Raw genomic sequence first — 12,985 nt, forward strand, 5'->3', positions numbered from 1 at the left:
AAACATAGAAGCTCTGTGACATGGATCAAGAATACTTTGTTTTAGCTGAATAAATTTACACCAAAAGAATATATCACAACATACAAGTATTTAGTGCGAGACAATATCCAAAATGAATAAAACAATTTCAAAGCAGTCTCACTTTATATCTCAATTGAACACACAACATGTATACAATCAATCAGTAAGAACTTTTCTAATAGGAATTTTTTTTTTTTTTTTTTTTGCTTAAGTGGTCAAAATTACTATATGATATACAAAATTGCTTCTCCCTAAACATATATAGTTAGTTTTAAACATATGTCGTTGAGAATTCATCAATTCAAGTGAGAAGTGATGAGATCTACAAAGACATCTTCTCGGCATGGAATCGTGAGACCGCCCATGGGATGATCATATCCGAACTCTTCCTCGGCCATACTTAGAAGCTCTTGAAACGCACGCTCGTTCAAGTACGACAAAGGCACAACGTATCTCTTCTTCTGATAATCTTCCGACGATCCCACATACACCGCGAAGAAGCCTTTCGGAACGCTTATTATCGACGAAATACTCCTCCGAAGACTCTTCTTATTCCCATGGAATCTAAAAGCCATGTCTTGGTGTAAATTAAATATATAATTAATATTGCTTTAGACAATAGAAGTTTCTCTTGTTTTGGTGAGTATTTGATATTATAGAGTTTGAAGGTAATGTCTCCTTTTATATATAGATGTTGAAACTTTTTTTGAAGACAAGTTGTCGCGGATAAGAAACTTGGGAAGCTTTGGAATTTACAAGAAACATAAAACAGTTGAAGCTTCACATGTTCTTTTTATAATTGCCCTACTTTACAAGCTAAAAGTGTTGCAATATCACATGATAGTTTTGTTAAGCCTAATCCAAAACCAAGCTATGATAGCCTCCACATATTCAATAATGTCCCATGAAGTTATGAAAGAACAAACCTTACGAGGAATCCCCACTTGAAGAAGAAGCCTATAGATTTACAGCAAGTAAGCATGTTACGTAAAATTTTAATTACTTTTGATTTAAAATATTATGTTTGTTGGATTGGCGGTGTGTAGGAAGAACAAAAAATTTATGAGGACGTAATTAATCCACTTGTGATGCATTGGAAGACAATTCCATGTGATTGCTATGTGACTATGCCACTCACTATAGACCCCTCCAATCATGGATTTGCTTCTGCTATCCAGTTTCGTTATATTCGTGATTCATATTAGATACTTTACTTGACGATTAAGGTATTATCATGCAGGTACGTGAATAAACCAGGCCTGTGACAAGCAGTGACGGAGCCAAAAAAGCTCACTAGGGGACCAATTTGAAAAAAAACAAATTCAGGGGACTAATTTGTAAAAAAAATAAAAGGAGACTGATTGTAAACTTTTAGGTAATTTTTTTTTAAATTTAATAATAGACCAAAAATATAAATAAAAAATTGAACGGGGTCACGTGACCCTTTGGACCTCATGTAAAATATCCGTCGCTGGTGACAAGGGAGAAATTTTAATTAATTATATTGAAATCTCACTAAATTTCGCAGTTTTGGGTTTTTATTTGGGTATAGTATTTGAAGAAAAAAATATACAATCGTTTTTAATTGATCAACTAATCAAAAGATTTCAGCAATTTTTTTGATAATATTATTAAATTTTTATTTATATAAATAATTTATCACTTTAATATAATAATTTATCACTTAAAAAAAATTAATCGCATGATTTTTTTTAATAATATGTAGCTATGAGTAATAAAGGCCATATATAATTTAATTTTATTGCATAGATAAAAGGAATTAAAGTACTGAATAAATAAATGAAACTAATGGGCTCTTTCTAGACTTAATGTTAATTCTTATTTACCGTTACGTGTCTACCTTTCTTGACTCCTAGTGTAAGTAATGAGCCTATTATAAAAATCTTTTACACGCCTCATACATTTTATACATTTACATTTTATTTCCGAAAAATGATATTGTATATCAATTTAATGTTACAAATATTTTTTTTTTCTAAATAAATCATATATCACATGGTGATATTAATTAAAGTTATTATTACTCTTAATTTTCTTCCGTTTCATAAGAAAATTGAAGCAAAAAGTGCACAGACATCCATATAAAGCAGTAAAATTGTGTAACCATGTAAAATTTAAAAAATGATAGTAAAAATAGTTGTAATTCATTTTACATATTAGCACCTTTTAAAAAAAAAAAAAATTAACATTTGAGTCTCTTTCATATGCTATTTAAATTTGATTTTTTCTATTTTTATTACATAATGAAAATTAACGAAAATGCTAATTTCCATTAAACTTAACGGAAATTTCACTTTTGTTAAACAATAAAAGGCAAAAAATTACCTAACGAAAATACTATTTCCGTTAAATAATGAAAGATACACTAACGGAACTGGTATTTTCGTTTCCTTCCAATAGCCAACATGATTCGAAACTTGTTAGAAAACTAGTCAAAACCCTTAATATTTCTAAAACAGATAATTATTGAAACCCGTTCCATAACGTACTTTAAAATAAAACCCATCATTAAGATATTATTTAAATGAAACCGTGTTGTATTATAAATGTACGTGACTAAATCAATATAACTTGATCAAGAGCGAAGGGGTTTATAAACAACGAATCTGTATATTAACATTAAAATTCTCTATATATACAAAACTTTTCTTACTAGCACTAAGGAAATAAAATAAAATAAAAATGATCTACAAAATTGTTTATAGGATCGAAGTTTGTCTGACGGTCAATTAAACCGAGAGATGAGATTGACGAATGTGTCTTCACTGCATGGAATCGTGAGGCCTCCCATAGGATGTTGAAACCCAAACTGTTGCTCAGCCATGCTAAGCAGTCCTTGAAACGCAGTGTCGTTCAGATATGAAAGAGGAACCACGTAACGCTTCTTCTCATCCTCACCCACATAAACCGCCAGATAGCCTTTAGGCACGCTCGTCGTCGTTGACTTCAACGCAGCCGAAAGACTCCTTCGAAGAGCTTTCTTACCATTAACGATACCACTCAGTCCATATGCCATCTTTGATCTTTTTAGTGCTCTCTTTTGCTATATAATTGCTTTTGAGTTTGTAGTAGCAAGTGATGATCGACTTGGTTACTTTAGCTTTTGTAGTAAATGGGGGCTCTATTTATATACGTGTATATATTGGACTTTTGTGGGACAATTTCTTCTCTAATATTTAATAAACTAGTGGTTGTGGAGGCAGGTTTGAAATATTCATGGGATGTCTACTATAAGCCATTTGAAAAAAACTCACATGACGTGTCTTCCATTTCGGACATTATATGTATATATTTATATAATGTGATGATGATGTGTATAATTTTAAGCAATAAATGAGTTTTCTTGGGACACATACACTATAGGAAGTGTGTCATATTGGTAAGTTTGACATCTCTCTCTCTCTCTCTCTCTCTCTCACACACACACGCACACACACACACACTCACACACACACACACAGTTTTAGTCTACTCTAGACCGTTCAGTTCATGCGACTTTTATAAGTGCCACACAGAACGAATAGGTGTTGTACACAAATCATCACCTCAAATATTCTTATTATCCAATCCATTTTCCTATCATAACGTGGCATGAGTGGAAAATGTTTGAGAACTTTATCAGGTGGACATGCGTGTAGTTTTGAAAGGCTCATATCATATGCGTTGTCTTGTCTCTTGCGAGAAGATAACACGAGTCGGCATTTTATTTAGAGCAAAAACAAATTGCACTTGGATAATAATAATAATAATAATAATATGCCTGAGCATATATATAACACATATAGAGGAGCTAATAATATTCAATAACTTGGACTCGATAACTAAGGGCAATGAACTTGGTCATATGGAACTCTAATAATTATCAGGTTGGTCTCATTTACTCTAGAGTGCCAAAATAAATGGGTTCAGTTTGTCTCCTCATGATATTGATTCCATTTTCTCTTTCTAGACCTTCAACCCTGGATTTCACAGATATTGGTCCCACAGCCACTTAACCAACTCTTCTTCACCCAAATACACTACAATGTCCCCAATATCTACGCTACATGTTACTAGTCAACCATAAATGTGTCCCCAAACTGTAGCAAAACTCAACTATTCATACTTCTAAAAAACTCGCATAATGTGCTCAAGCTTTTGTTCATATTATAACAAAACAATGAGCTTCCTAAGGCTAACAAGCTTCTTCAGAGGTGTTTCCATATATATATATATATATATGTACTAGATCAGGGACGAAGCCAAAAAAATTGGCTAAAATCATTACAAGTTTATTATATTCTAGCTAGATTAGGTAAGACGAACCTATGTTATTTTATGTGTTACATTTTTTATTTCTTAAAATAGAATGTATACGTAAAAGCACATATATTAGATTCCTACATCGTGTTTTAAGTAATCTAAGTAATTAGATGAGCCTAGATTATTTTATTTGGATTTTTGTTGTTGTAAGGATATAACTCATAATTGATTTAAATCATTATGGCGTTCCTTAAAGACCAATCTCGGTTGTACGCAGACACGGATTTACATGAGGCATGTACTTGACCTCCCTCAATTTTGTTAATATATTTTTGGCCCATTTTAATTTTGTTAAAAAAAATTTACCTTAAAAGTTTATAAATTAGCCCCATCTGAGATTTGTTTTTCAAATTTGCCCCTCCTGATTTTTTTTTCTTCAAATTTGTCCCTCCTCCGTCACTGGGGATAAACTCCTCGTTTGACCTAGCTACCCTTTTAAAAGGACCCTTAACATGTTGCAAATGACCTGCAAATTAATGACAACTCATTCAACCCTAAGTGAATGTCTTAAGAGAGCTACGGATACAACCCCATTCTTCTGAGTTCATTTTCTCAAGTCCCTTGAGTGACAATCGTGCTTTGACTCAGGCAAAACATGTGTACTAACCACATTTTACAAGGTCACCAGAGTTTTCACGGCGGTAATACTACGTTGTCATTTTCGAGGACAGTATTGATTTATATATCATCTATTTGATTGAAGAACCTGAGAGATTTTTCGTTCCTCACATGTCCTTTAATGTTATTGTATTATTAAATCATCATGATGCTCATGTCAACTTTGCAGAATTAGTTGGTAAAAAGCAAAATAAAAGGCTTGAGTGACGAACATAATGGTTTAGTATTAATTGTAAAAGTGAAGTTCCCAAAGAGGTCAGTACATTTACTATGATCTACAAAATTGGTGCTGGGATTTAGTCCAACGAACTATGTATGAGATACAACTAATTCAAGTAAGTAGTGATGACATCGATGAAGAGGTGTTCTGAGCAAGGAATTGTGAGACCGCCCATCGGATGTTGGAATCCAAACTCTTGCTCCGCTATTTTCAGAAGCTCTTGAAAAGCTGGCTCGTTCAAATACGACAAAGGTACAATGTATCGTTTTTTCTGATCTTCTCCGACATATACAGCAAAGTGGCCTTTTGGAACGCTCGTTGACTTTGAAGCCGCTTCTTTGGCTCCAGACACTGTCCGTCGGAGAGCTTTCTTGCCATGAGCAATGTTAGGCAATCCGAACGCCATTTTGATATAATCTTCCGGTACTTTTTTTTTTTTTTGGTTTTTAGAGGAGAAATATTAATCCTTGATTTTACTAAAGAGGGTTTAGTTTGGTAGTAGAGATAGAGGATATGATGAATTGAGTTGGAACTTGGTAGTGAGATAGGTGTGCCTATTTATAAAGATGAGTAGTGGATATTGTCATCTAAGATAGTAAAGTCTCTAGGGCTTCTAAGCAAGAGGTTGTGAATTATTCAATTTACGAAAAAAATAAATATTTGTTTTGATGCTTCACATGGCTTGTTTTTTCCAATTGATGCATAGTTTAGACACAAAATTTAATTGGGGTCTAAAAATATATGGAAGATTTACAACAAAGAGAAACCATTATGGGGATTAAAACTGGATATATGAAAGCTGTATGTGTCTTATAAGGCCAACCCTACTCGATTCTTGTTGCTATTTCAATGGCACGTGATATACCCCAATATTTAGAGGCTTATTTGAATAGTCTTGTCTCTAGCTACCAAGGCAATGAGTCCTACCATTTTAATAGAGACAAATTAGAAAATAGAACTCATCTCATAAGAAACAATGGGATGGTTTTGTTATAAATTAGTCACTGATCTTATCTAGTTGCTTTAGGTTCATAATTTGACTGATCTTAATAGTCTTCTCAAGTATCCCAACATATACAACAAGCTTAGTCCTTGGGTCCATCGTCAATGAATATGCATGATGAGTTTGAAGACAACACCATGTGATTGCTTTAAATTAAATAGCTAATTTCTCATTTTGAATGCTATTGTCTAGCTACAACGCGAGTCCTGCCATTTCAAGAGACTAATTACAAAAGATATCTTAACTTGTAAGGACTTGGGTTTGTTATTAGAGCAATTGACATAAATATAATATACCCCACAAACTTTGTAACTTTAACTATTATTCGTTCTTGAAACTTTTTTCTTATAACTATTTCGTCCTTTCATTTCATTCTAATTACTACATCCTTCTATTAACTTCCACAAAGGTTCCGCCAATTACCATTTAAAAGAAATTTAAAAACAAACCATTATTATGGCTTGTACTAGTCTTTCATGTTTTGAGAGAGAAAAAATAAACAATAATCTCCATTAACCTCGTTTTTCATCAAAGTCTCGCTCTGGCGAGACACACACTTGCAGCGGCGAGAGCAATGTTTTAATTTTTAAATAAGATTCCACGACGAAAGATATCTTTCGTCATGGAATTTGTTCTCGTCGCGGCGTTAGACATCCTCACCGCAGTGAGATCTTGTAAAGATATATTTATGTTTTTTATTTTCTTAATTAATATATTCCACGATAGACGTCAAGTTATTCTTTCCTAGAAACTAAAAAATAATGGGTGTTTTCTATTTACATCATGGAAAAAAATATTTTGCGGCAGCGGGAGTTTGTAAATGTCTTTTCTTGCCACCACAGAGCAAAAATCCGTTACAGAAAGTCTTGTTTCCATGACGAAAATTTATTTCCACGTAGAATGCCAAAAATAGATTGTTTTCCAACGACTGAAATAAACTTCTGTCGTTGAATGCTATTAGTCGGGCTTTCAGCAACAGAGAAAAAAAATTCGACTAATCACGTCATGAAAACCACAATGTATTCTTACACGCTAACACTAACACTCATAGCTGAGTTGAATGACATGGAAAACTAACTAATAATACATTGATTAATAGATATCACGCATCTTCTATAAAATATCTAATATAGTTTAAAATTACAAAAAAAAAGGTAATTAGTCGATTTAAATGTTTGTGATTGCTATATAACTACCTTTTCATAAGTAAATAGCATCTTATGAGATATTTATGTCAATTCAAGCGTGTAATACGTGGATGTGGCCATATACTTATTATTTACGGAATGTTGACTATATAACAATGTGAAAGTGTAAATCTGACAATCTAATTAATGGACCCTTAAAATTATAATGTGATTACTATTTAAAAATAACTTCTATATGTGATTACCAGTTTATGCTTAGTAATCATGTATATGAATCAACTAAAAATGCTATCCGCATGACGTGTTCATAGGTAGGTGACAAAATTAGGTTCCACAATTCAAAATGGTATACATGACAAGTAATATAACCTTTGTTAGGTTAAGGACACATATATTGTTTGATAAAACCGTAAAAGGTATAAATGAACTCCAAAGAGATAAAATATATATTTGAATGATATCATGTTGTATTTCTCAAGAAGATCAAATTCGTATTTACAAATAAGGCACAGTGGTTACAAATATTTCTTTTTCTCCCCATAGCGGTAAACAAGTAAATATTTTATCCTACAAATTTTCCTATAATTTGTTGTTAGCACTACTAATTACATGAAGTAATACATCAAAAGTGAGAAGTGAGATCAATGAAGATGTTTTCTGTGCATGGAATAGTGAGTGGGCCCATAGAATGGTCGTAACCGAACACTTCCTCAGCCATACTCAGAAGTTCTTGAAACGCCGGCTCATTCAAGTACCACAGAGGCACTACGTGTCTCGTCTTCTCACTTTCCTCATCGCCAACATACACCGCAAAATGGCCTTTTGGAATGCCATTCGTTGACTTAATCGCTGCTTCTTTAAGGCCCGAAAGTGTCCTCCGGAGAGACTTGTTCTTTCCATGAAGAATCCCAGACAACAATCCAATAGCCATATTCTTAATTTGGTTATTGTATTTTTTGGAGTGTTTTTTTTTTCTTTGGATATTATCTAGAGAATGTATGTGATGAGATGACTTGGTGAAGTCCAATGGTGATGGGTTTCCATTATTTATAGATGAAATAATTTTTCTTCTTGTGAAATAAGTTTCACAAAATAGGTGGTTCTGAATTTTCTAGGAACATAGGCCTTTGAGACTTCACATGGTGTTTGACATAAGAAAGACAATGCCATGTGATAAACCTTGTGTAGTGCAAAGAACTATGACCTACAATTTGATAATTAAATTATGTCTATGAGCCAAGTCTTGACTGTTCAGTAGGACTGGTAATCAGTTATGACATCTGTATTTAAATGATCTAATCTTTATAAGCAGGGAAACTTGGTCAGTCTAGAGCCATTATTAGGCTAAACTGGCTTTTTATCATGATCTTATGTCTAAGTATCTTCCAATTTGAGTAGTCCCCTGGAATATTGGGTCATTTTTGCCCCTCCTCATCCACTATATTAAGAAATACTCAGAACCTACAACTTGAATGTACATGTTATTAGGTGTCATAACATTCTGTCCCAACTCTATTATCCAGTGGTTTGTTCTATTTTTAATATTGTATCATTATTATTATTATTTTGGTGGTAAGGAAATAATGAGTTGCAAGAAGGCAATGTCATGTGATTTTCTAGCTGCTTGTACGTCTCTCAATAGACCCCATGAATTGGACTCTCTATCTAATAAGCCTTCCTTGACCTTTCATTTTGAACAGAAGTATATCTTCTAGAGGACATATATGTACACGTCTTGAATAGTAGCAAGACAATGTCACGTATAGCCAAAGTAAAGGCACATTTTAATAGTCTTGTCTCTAGCTACTAAGGCAAGAAGTCCTACCATTTGAAGAAGATATCAACTCATTACAAGGACATAGTTTTGTTATTAACTAGTCACTGGTATTATCTTCAATGAATTGGCATGATGAGTTGGAAGACAACACCATGTGACTGCTTTTTTAGATATCTAACTATTCATTTGATGACTATTCCATAACTTTATTCGGAATTAATTTTTCTTTCCTTCCTTATCTATATATATGTACACATTCACATTAATTAGTTCAATACTAGTTCTCACTTTCTCAAGTCTTAAATTCATTTTTTTATCAGTCGCGAGAGAGTACCAAAAATAAAATTCACAAGAGATGGGTTTTCGGCTACCCCGAGGAGTCACGGCTAAGAAAATCCTTCAACGGTCATTTTCGAACTCGAGTCAAACGTCGGTTTCATCAGAAGATGTCCCGAAAGGGCATTTAGCGGTTTATGTCGGGGACGAGAGCGAATTCATGAAGAGGTTTGTGATCCCAGTGTCATTCCTCAAAAAGCCGTCGTTCCGAGAGTTGCTGAGTCGCTCCGAAGAAGAATTCGGGTTTGATCATCCGATGGGCGGTCTTACGATTACCTGCAGTCAAGACGTCTTTATTGACGTAGTCTCTCAATAGGAGGCCTCGTTGTATAAGTAGTTTAGATACTGATAGATTATAGTTTACTAACTAGTGTGAAGTTTTTGTAAGGTTTGTTATTCATGGGGACTGAATTTAAAATGTTCCATGAGATTGACATAAATGAAATCAATAGTTTTTCTAGCAATTTCTTTTCCACATGAGTTTTAAGTCACCAATAAAATCTTGTGAGTCAATATGGGAATGAATTAATTGAAAAATGAAATCGTCAAAAACCGTAAACTGCTTTTTTTTTTTCTGCGTCAATACATCACTCAATGATGGTAATAAACGATAAAAATGTATTTTTTTTAGCCTGAAGTATATAATTTTTGTTAAGATTGATTTATTTTAAAATTATACTTCTGCATATATATGATCATTACTAGTTTATTAAGCTTAGTTGATTCCATCCTTGTACTTGATCATTTATTATAGAGTATCACATCTCTTGTGAGAGTCACTACTTGGCTACGAGATATGACAGAGTTTTTTTTTTTTTTTTTTTTTTTTTTTTTTTTTTTTAATTTTTACGGAGACTATGACAGGATTATAGTCCCTAATATGACCTAAAAAAATATATTGATTCATAATGGTTCATCCTCAATATGATTCATAAAGAACAACGCTCATTTACAAAAGACCAAGTTTGAGTACCATCTATTCACATTACTCTCGTACAAAGAAGACTATGCCGCCAAAAGAATATGATGAAGCTAGCGTACCTAACTGACAAAATATTAAAAATTCCCAATTAAATGAGTAAAATTACAAAATATATCGGTAGTGTGAAATATATGCGTAAGGTCTTCATAGCGTACCTAACTGACAAAATTAGACTCCACAAGTAATCTGAGTATAAGCTCAATTTCATACATGGCAACGAATTATAACCGTTTTGTTAGGTTAAGATTATAAATTATCTAAATTAATTAGCAAGTTTCAATTTTTCCTTTATCAACAAGCTTCAATGAAACGTTTCAGGGTTCAAAATTATAAATTATCTCATGGACACATAGATTGTTAGGAAAAGATATAAAGAAACCCAAATGACATAAAATATTTATTCAATAAAGGGAAGATGATTATAGTGGGTATATACAATTTCTAGACACTGGTTTCCTATAAAGGAAAAGTAGTAACATTGCCTACAAAATTTTCCTATAATTCGTTGTTAGGACTACTAATTACATGATGAAGTAATATTTCAAAAGTGAGAAGTGAGATCAACGAAGACGTGTTCTGTGCATGGAATAGTGAGTGGGCCCATAGGATGGTCGTGACCGAACTCTTCCTCAGCCATACTCAAAAGTTCTTGAAACGCAGGCTCGTTCAAGTACCACAAAGGCACTACGTGTCTCGTCTTCTCATTTTCTTCATCGCCAACATACACCACGAAATGGCCTTTTGGAATACCATACGTTGACTTAATTGCTGCTTCTTTAAGGCCCGAAAGTGTTCTCCGAAGAGACTTGTTCTTTCCATGAAGAATCCCAGACAACAATCCAATAGACATATTCTTATAATTTGGTTATTGTATTTTTTGAAGGGTTTTTGGAGAATAGCTAGAGAATATTTGTAATGGTGACTTGGTGAAGTCCAATGGTGACGGGTGCCATTATTTATAGATAAAATAATTTTTCTTCTTGTGAAATAAATTTCACAAAAATAGGTGGTTTCTGAATTTGATATAAGAAAGACAATGCCATGTGATAAACCATGTGTAGTGCAAAGAACCATGACCTACAATTTGATAGACCAACTAAATTATGTCTTTAAGCCAATTCTTGACTGTTTAGTAGGACTGGTGATCAGTGATGACATCTGTCTTTGATTTTTCTAATTTTTATAAGCAGGGAATTTGGTCAGTCTTACCTGGTTGGTCTAGACCCAAGATTAAGCGAAAATGGGTTTTATCATGATCTAATGTCTTAGTATCTTTCAAATTGAGTGGTGCACCAAAATATTGGGTCATTTTTGTCCCTCCTAAGTCACTGAATTAAATACTCTGAACCTACTACTTCAATGTATATGTTATTAGTTATCATAACATAATGTCCCAACTCTACAATCCCGTGGTTAGTTTTATTAATGATAATAATATTATTTTTCCTGGAATGAAATAATAGGAAGGCAATGGCATGTGATTTGCCAACTGCTTGTGTCTCTCAATAGACCCCATTAACTGGACTCTCTATTCAATTTTTAAGCAAAAACATATCTTCTATATATATACACATGTCATGAGGTTGAAAACTTCATCAGCTCAACGTACAAGTCTTCACATAATCTCACTTCAAGCCTTCTATTTTTCAAAATCTAGGTTCTTCCAAGAGTACTCACACCACACAAAGCCATGGGTTTCCGTTTGCCCGGAGCAATCAAGGCCAAAAGGGCTCTAAAGAGGTCATTCTCATCAAATTCAAGCCAAGCAGGCTCTTCTTCATGCGTCGTGGAAGATGTTCCGAGAGGTCATTTGGCAGTTTATGTCGGCTTCGACGATCTGAGTGAAGAAATGATGAAGAGGTTTGTTATTCCGGTGTCATACTTGAACCGGCGTTTGTTCCAAGACTTGTTGAGTCAACTCGGAGAAGAGTTCGGATTTCAGCATCTAATGGGATGCCTCACAATCCCTTGCTCCGAACAAGCCTTTCTCGATCTTCTTTCTAGTTTGGACTTGGAGAGCTAATTACTATTTCCTTACACAACTTGTATAGTAGACACAATTTTGTATGTCCGAGAAAAATGCTAATTTCCCATGTAAATACAAATTCATTCGACATTTAAATACGTAAGAACTGTTCCATTTATATATATATATATATATATATATGTGAGTTCTTGATTTAACCGAATTAGTTTGGCCGTGTTAGTCCTACGAGCTATATGAAATGATTTTTAATAGGGTTAAATTATATTAATCGTTTTTGTTTATCTGAACTCATTTCATGTAAACTCAAGTATACTATCTTGTTTACGCATAAATAAGAAAAATAAGTTATACAAATTATATCTTAATAGTTTATATCTAACAACATGGTTTATATCTAACAAAAAAGTTTATAACTAAATAAAGACTTTAGAAACACCTTGAGTAGTTTAAGTAACAACTCGAGGCAGCCAATCGCATTAGTAAAAGGAAAATTTTTATTACTGGACAAAACAAGTTTAATATTTCTACTTTTTTTTTATTCCAAAAAAAATAAAAGTAGAAACATCAAGC

At 33.3% G+C, this 12,985-nt stretch overlaps 4 protein-coding genes and 3 pseudogenes across 4 annotated transcripts; 2 read left to right on the forward strand and 5 right to left on the reverse strand.

The window, feature by feature from the left end:
• Positions 1-236: 236 nt before the first annotated feature.
• On the reverse strand, positions 237-693 carry LOC149387221 (auxin-responsive protein SAUR22 pseudogene; annotated as a pseudogene).
• Positions 694-2,634: 1,941 nt separating this feature from the next.
• On the reverse strand, positions 2,635-3,118 carry LOC149387222 (auxin-responsive protein SAUR21-like). The gene has a single exon (XM_089621719.1). It carries the CDS (start codon positions 3,056-3,058, stop codon positions 2,768-2,770), a length of 291 nt encoding a protein of 96 aa, XP_089477845.1. The 5' UTR covers positions 3,059-3,118; the 3' UTR covers positions 2,635-2,767.
• Positions 3,119-5,166: 2,048 nt separating this feature from the next.
• LOC149387223 (auxin-responsive protein SAUR21 pseudogene) lies at positions 5,167-5,707 on the reverse strand (annotated as a pseudogene).
• Positions 5,708-7,850: 2,143 nt separating this feature from the next.
• LOC149387224 (auxin-responsive protein SAUR21 pseudogene) lies at positions 7,851-8,345 on the reverse strand (annotated as a pseudogene).
• A 1,044-nt stretch (positions 8,346-9,389) lies between these two features.
• Positions 9,390-9,977, forward strand: LOC149387225 (auxin-induced protein 15A-like). Its single transcript, XM_089621718.1, has one exon. It carries the CDS (start codon positions 9,466-9,468, stop codon positions 9,760-9,762), a length of 297 nt encoding a protein of 98 aa, XP_089477844.1. The 5' UTR covers positions 9,390-9,465; the 3' UTR covers positions 9,763-9,977.
• An 817-nt stretch (positions 9,978-10,794) lies between these two features.
• LOC149387226 (auxin-responsive protein SAUR21-like) lies at positions 10,795-11,347 on the reverse strand. Its single transcript, XM_089621717.1, has one exon. The coding sequence runs from the start codon at positions 11,276-11,278 to the stop codon at positions 10,970-10,972; it is 309 nt and encodes a 102-aa protein (XP_089477843.1). The 5' UTR covers positions 11,279-11,347; the 3' UTR covers positions 10,795-10,969.
• Positions 11,348-12,049: 702 nt separating this feature from the next.
• On the forward strand, positions 12,050-12,559 carry LOC149387227 (auxin-induced protein 15A-like). The gene has a single exon (XM_089621716.1). The coding sequence runs from the start codon at positions 12,119-12,121 to the stop codon at positions 12,449-12,451; it is 333 nt and encodes a 110-aa protein (XP_089477842.1). The 5' UTR covers positions 12,050-12,118; the 3' UTR covers positions 12,452-12,559.
• Positions 12,560-12,985: the final 426 nt, after the last annotated feature.

Source organism: Urtica dioica, chromosome 8 (assembly GCF_054948205.1).
Source record: "Urtica dioica subsp. dioica isolate 48M chromosome 8, U.dioica_male_clone48M_v1_H2, whole genome shotgun sequence".
In the NCBI taxonomy this organism is placed as follows: Eukaryota; Viridiplantae; Streptophyta; class Magnoliopsida; order Rosales; family Urticaceae; genus Urtica; species Urtica dioica.

What these genes read in the sequence shown, in the direction of transcription:
- LOC149387225 (XM_089621718.1), top strand. Translation starts at nt 9,466, where the DNA reads ATGGGTTTTCGGCTACCCCGAGGAGTCACGGCTAAGAAAATCCTTCAA.
- LOC149387226 (XM_089621717.1), bottom strand. Translation starts at nt 11,278, where the DNA reads ATGTCTATTGGATTGTTGTCTGGGATTCTTCATGGAAAGAACAAGTCT.
- LOC149387222 (XM_089621719.1), bottom strand. Translation starts at nt 3,058, where the DNA reads ATGGCATATGGACTGAGTGGTATCGTTAATGGTAAGAAAGCTCTTCGA.
- LOC149387227 (XM_089621716.1), top strand. Translation starts at nt 12,119, where the DNA reads ATGGGTTTCCGTTTGCCCGGAGCAATCAAGGCCAAAAGGGCTCTAAAG.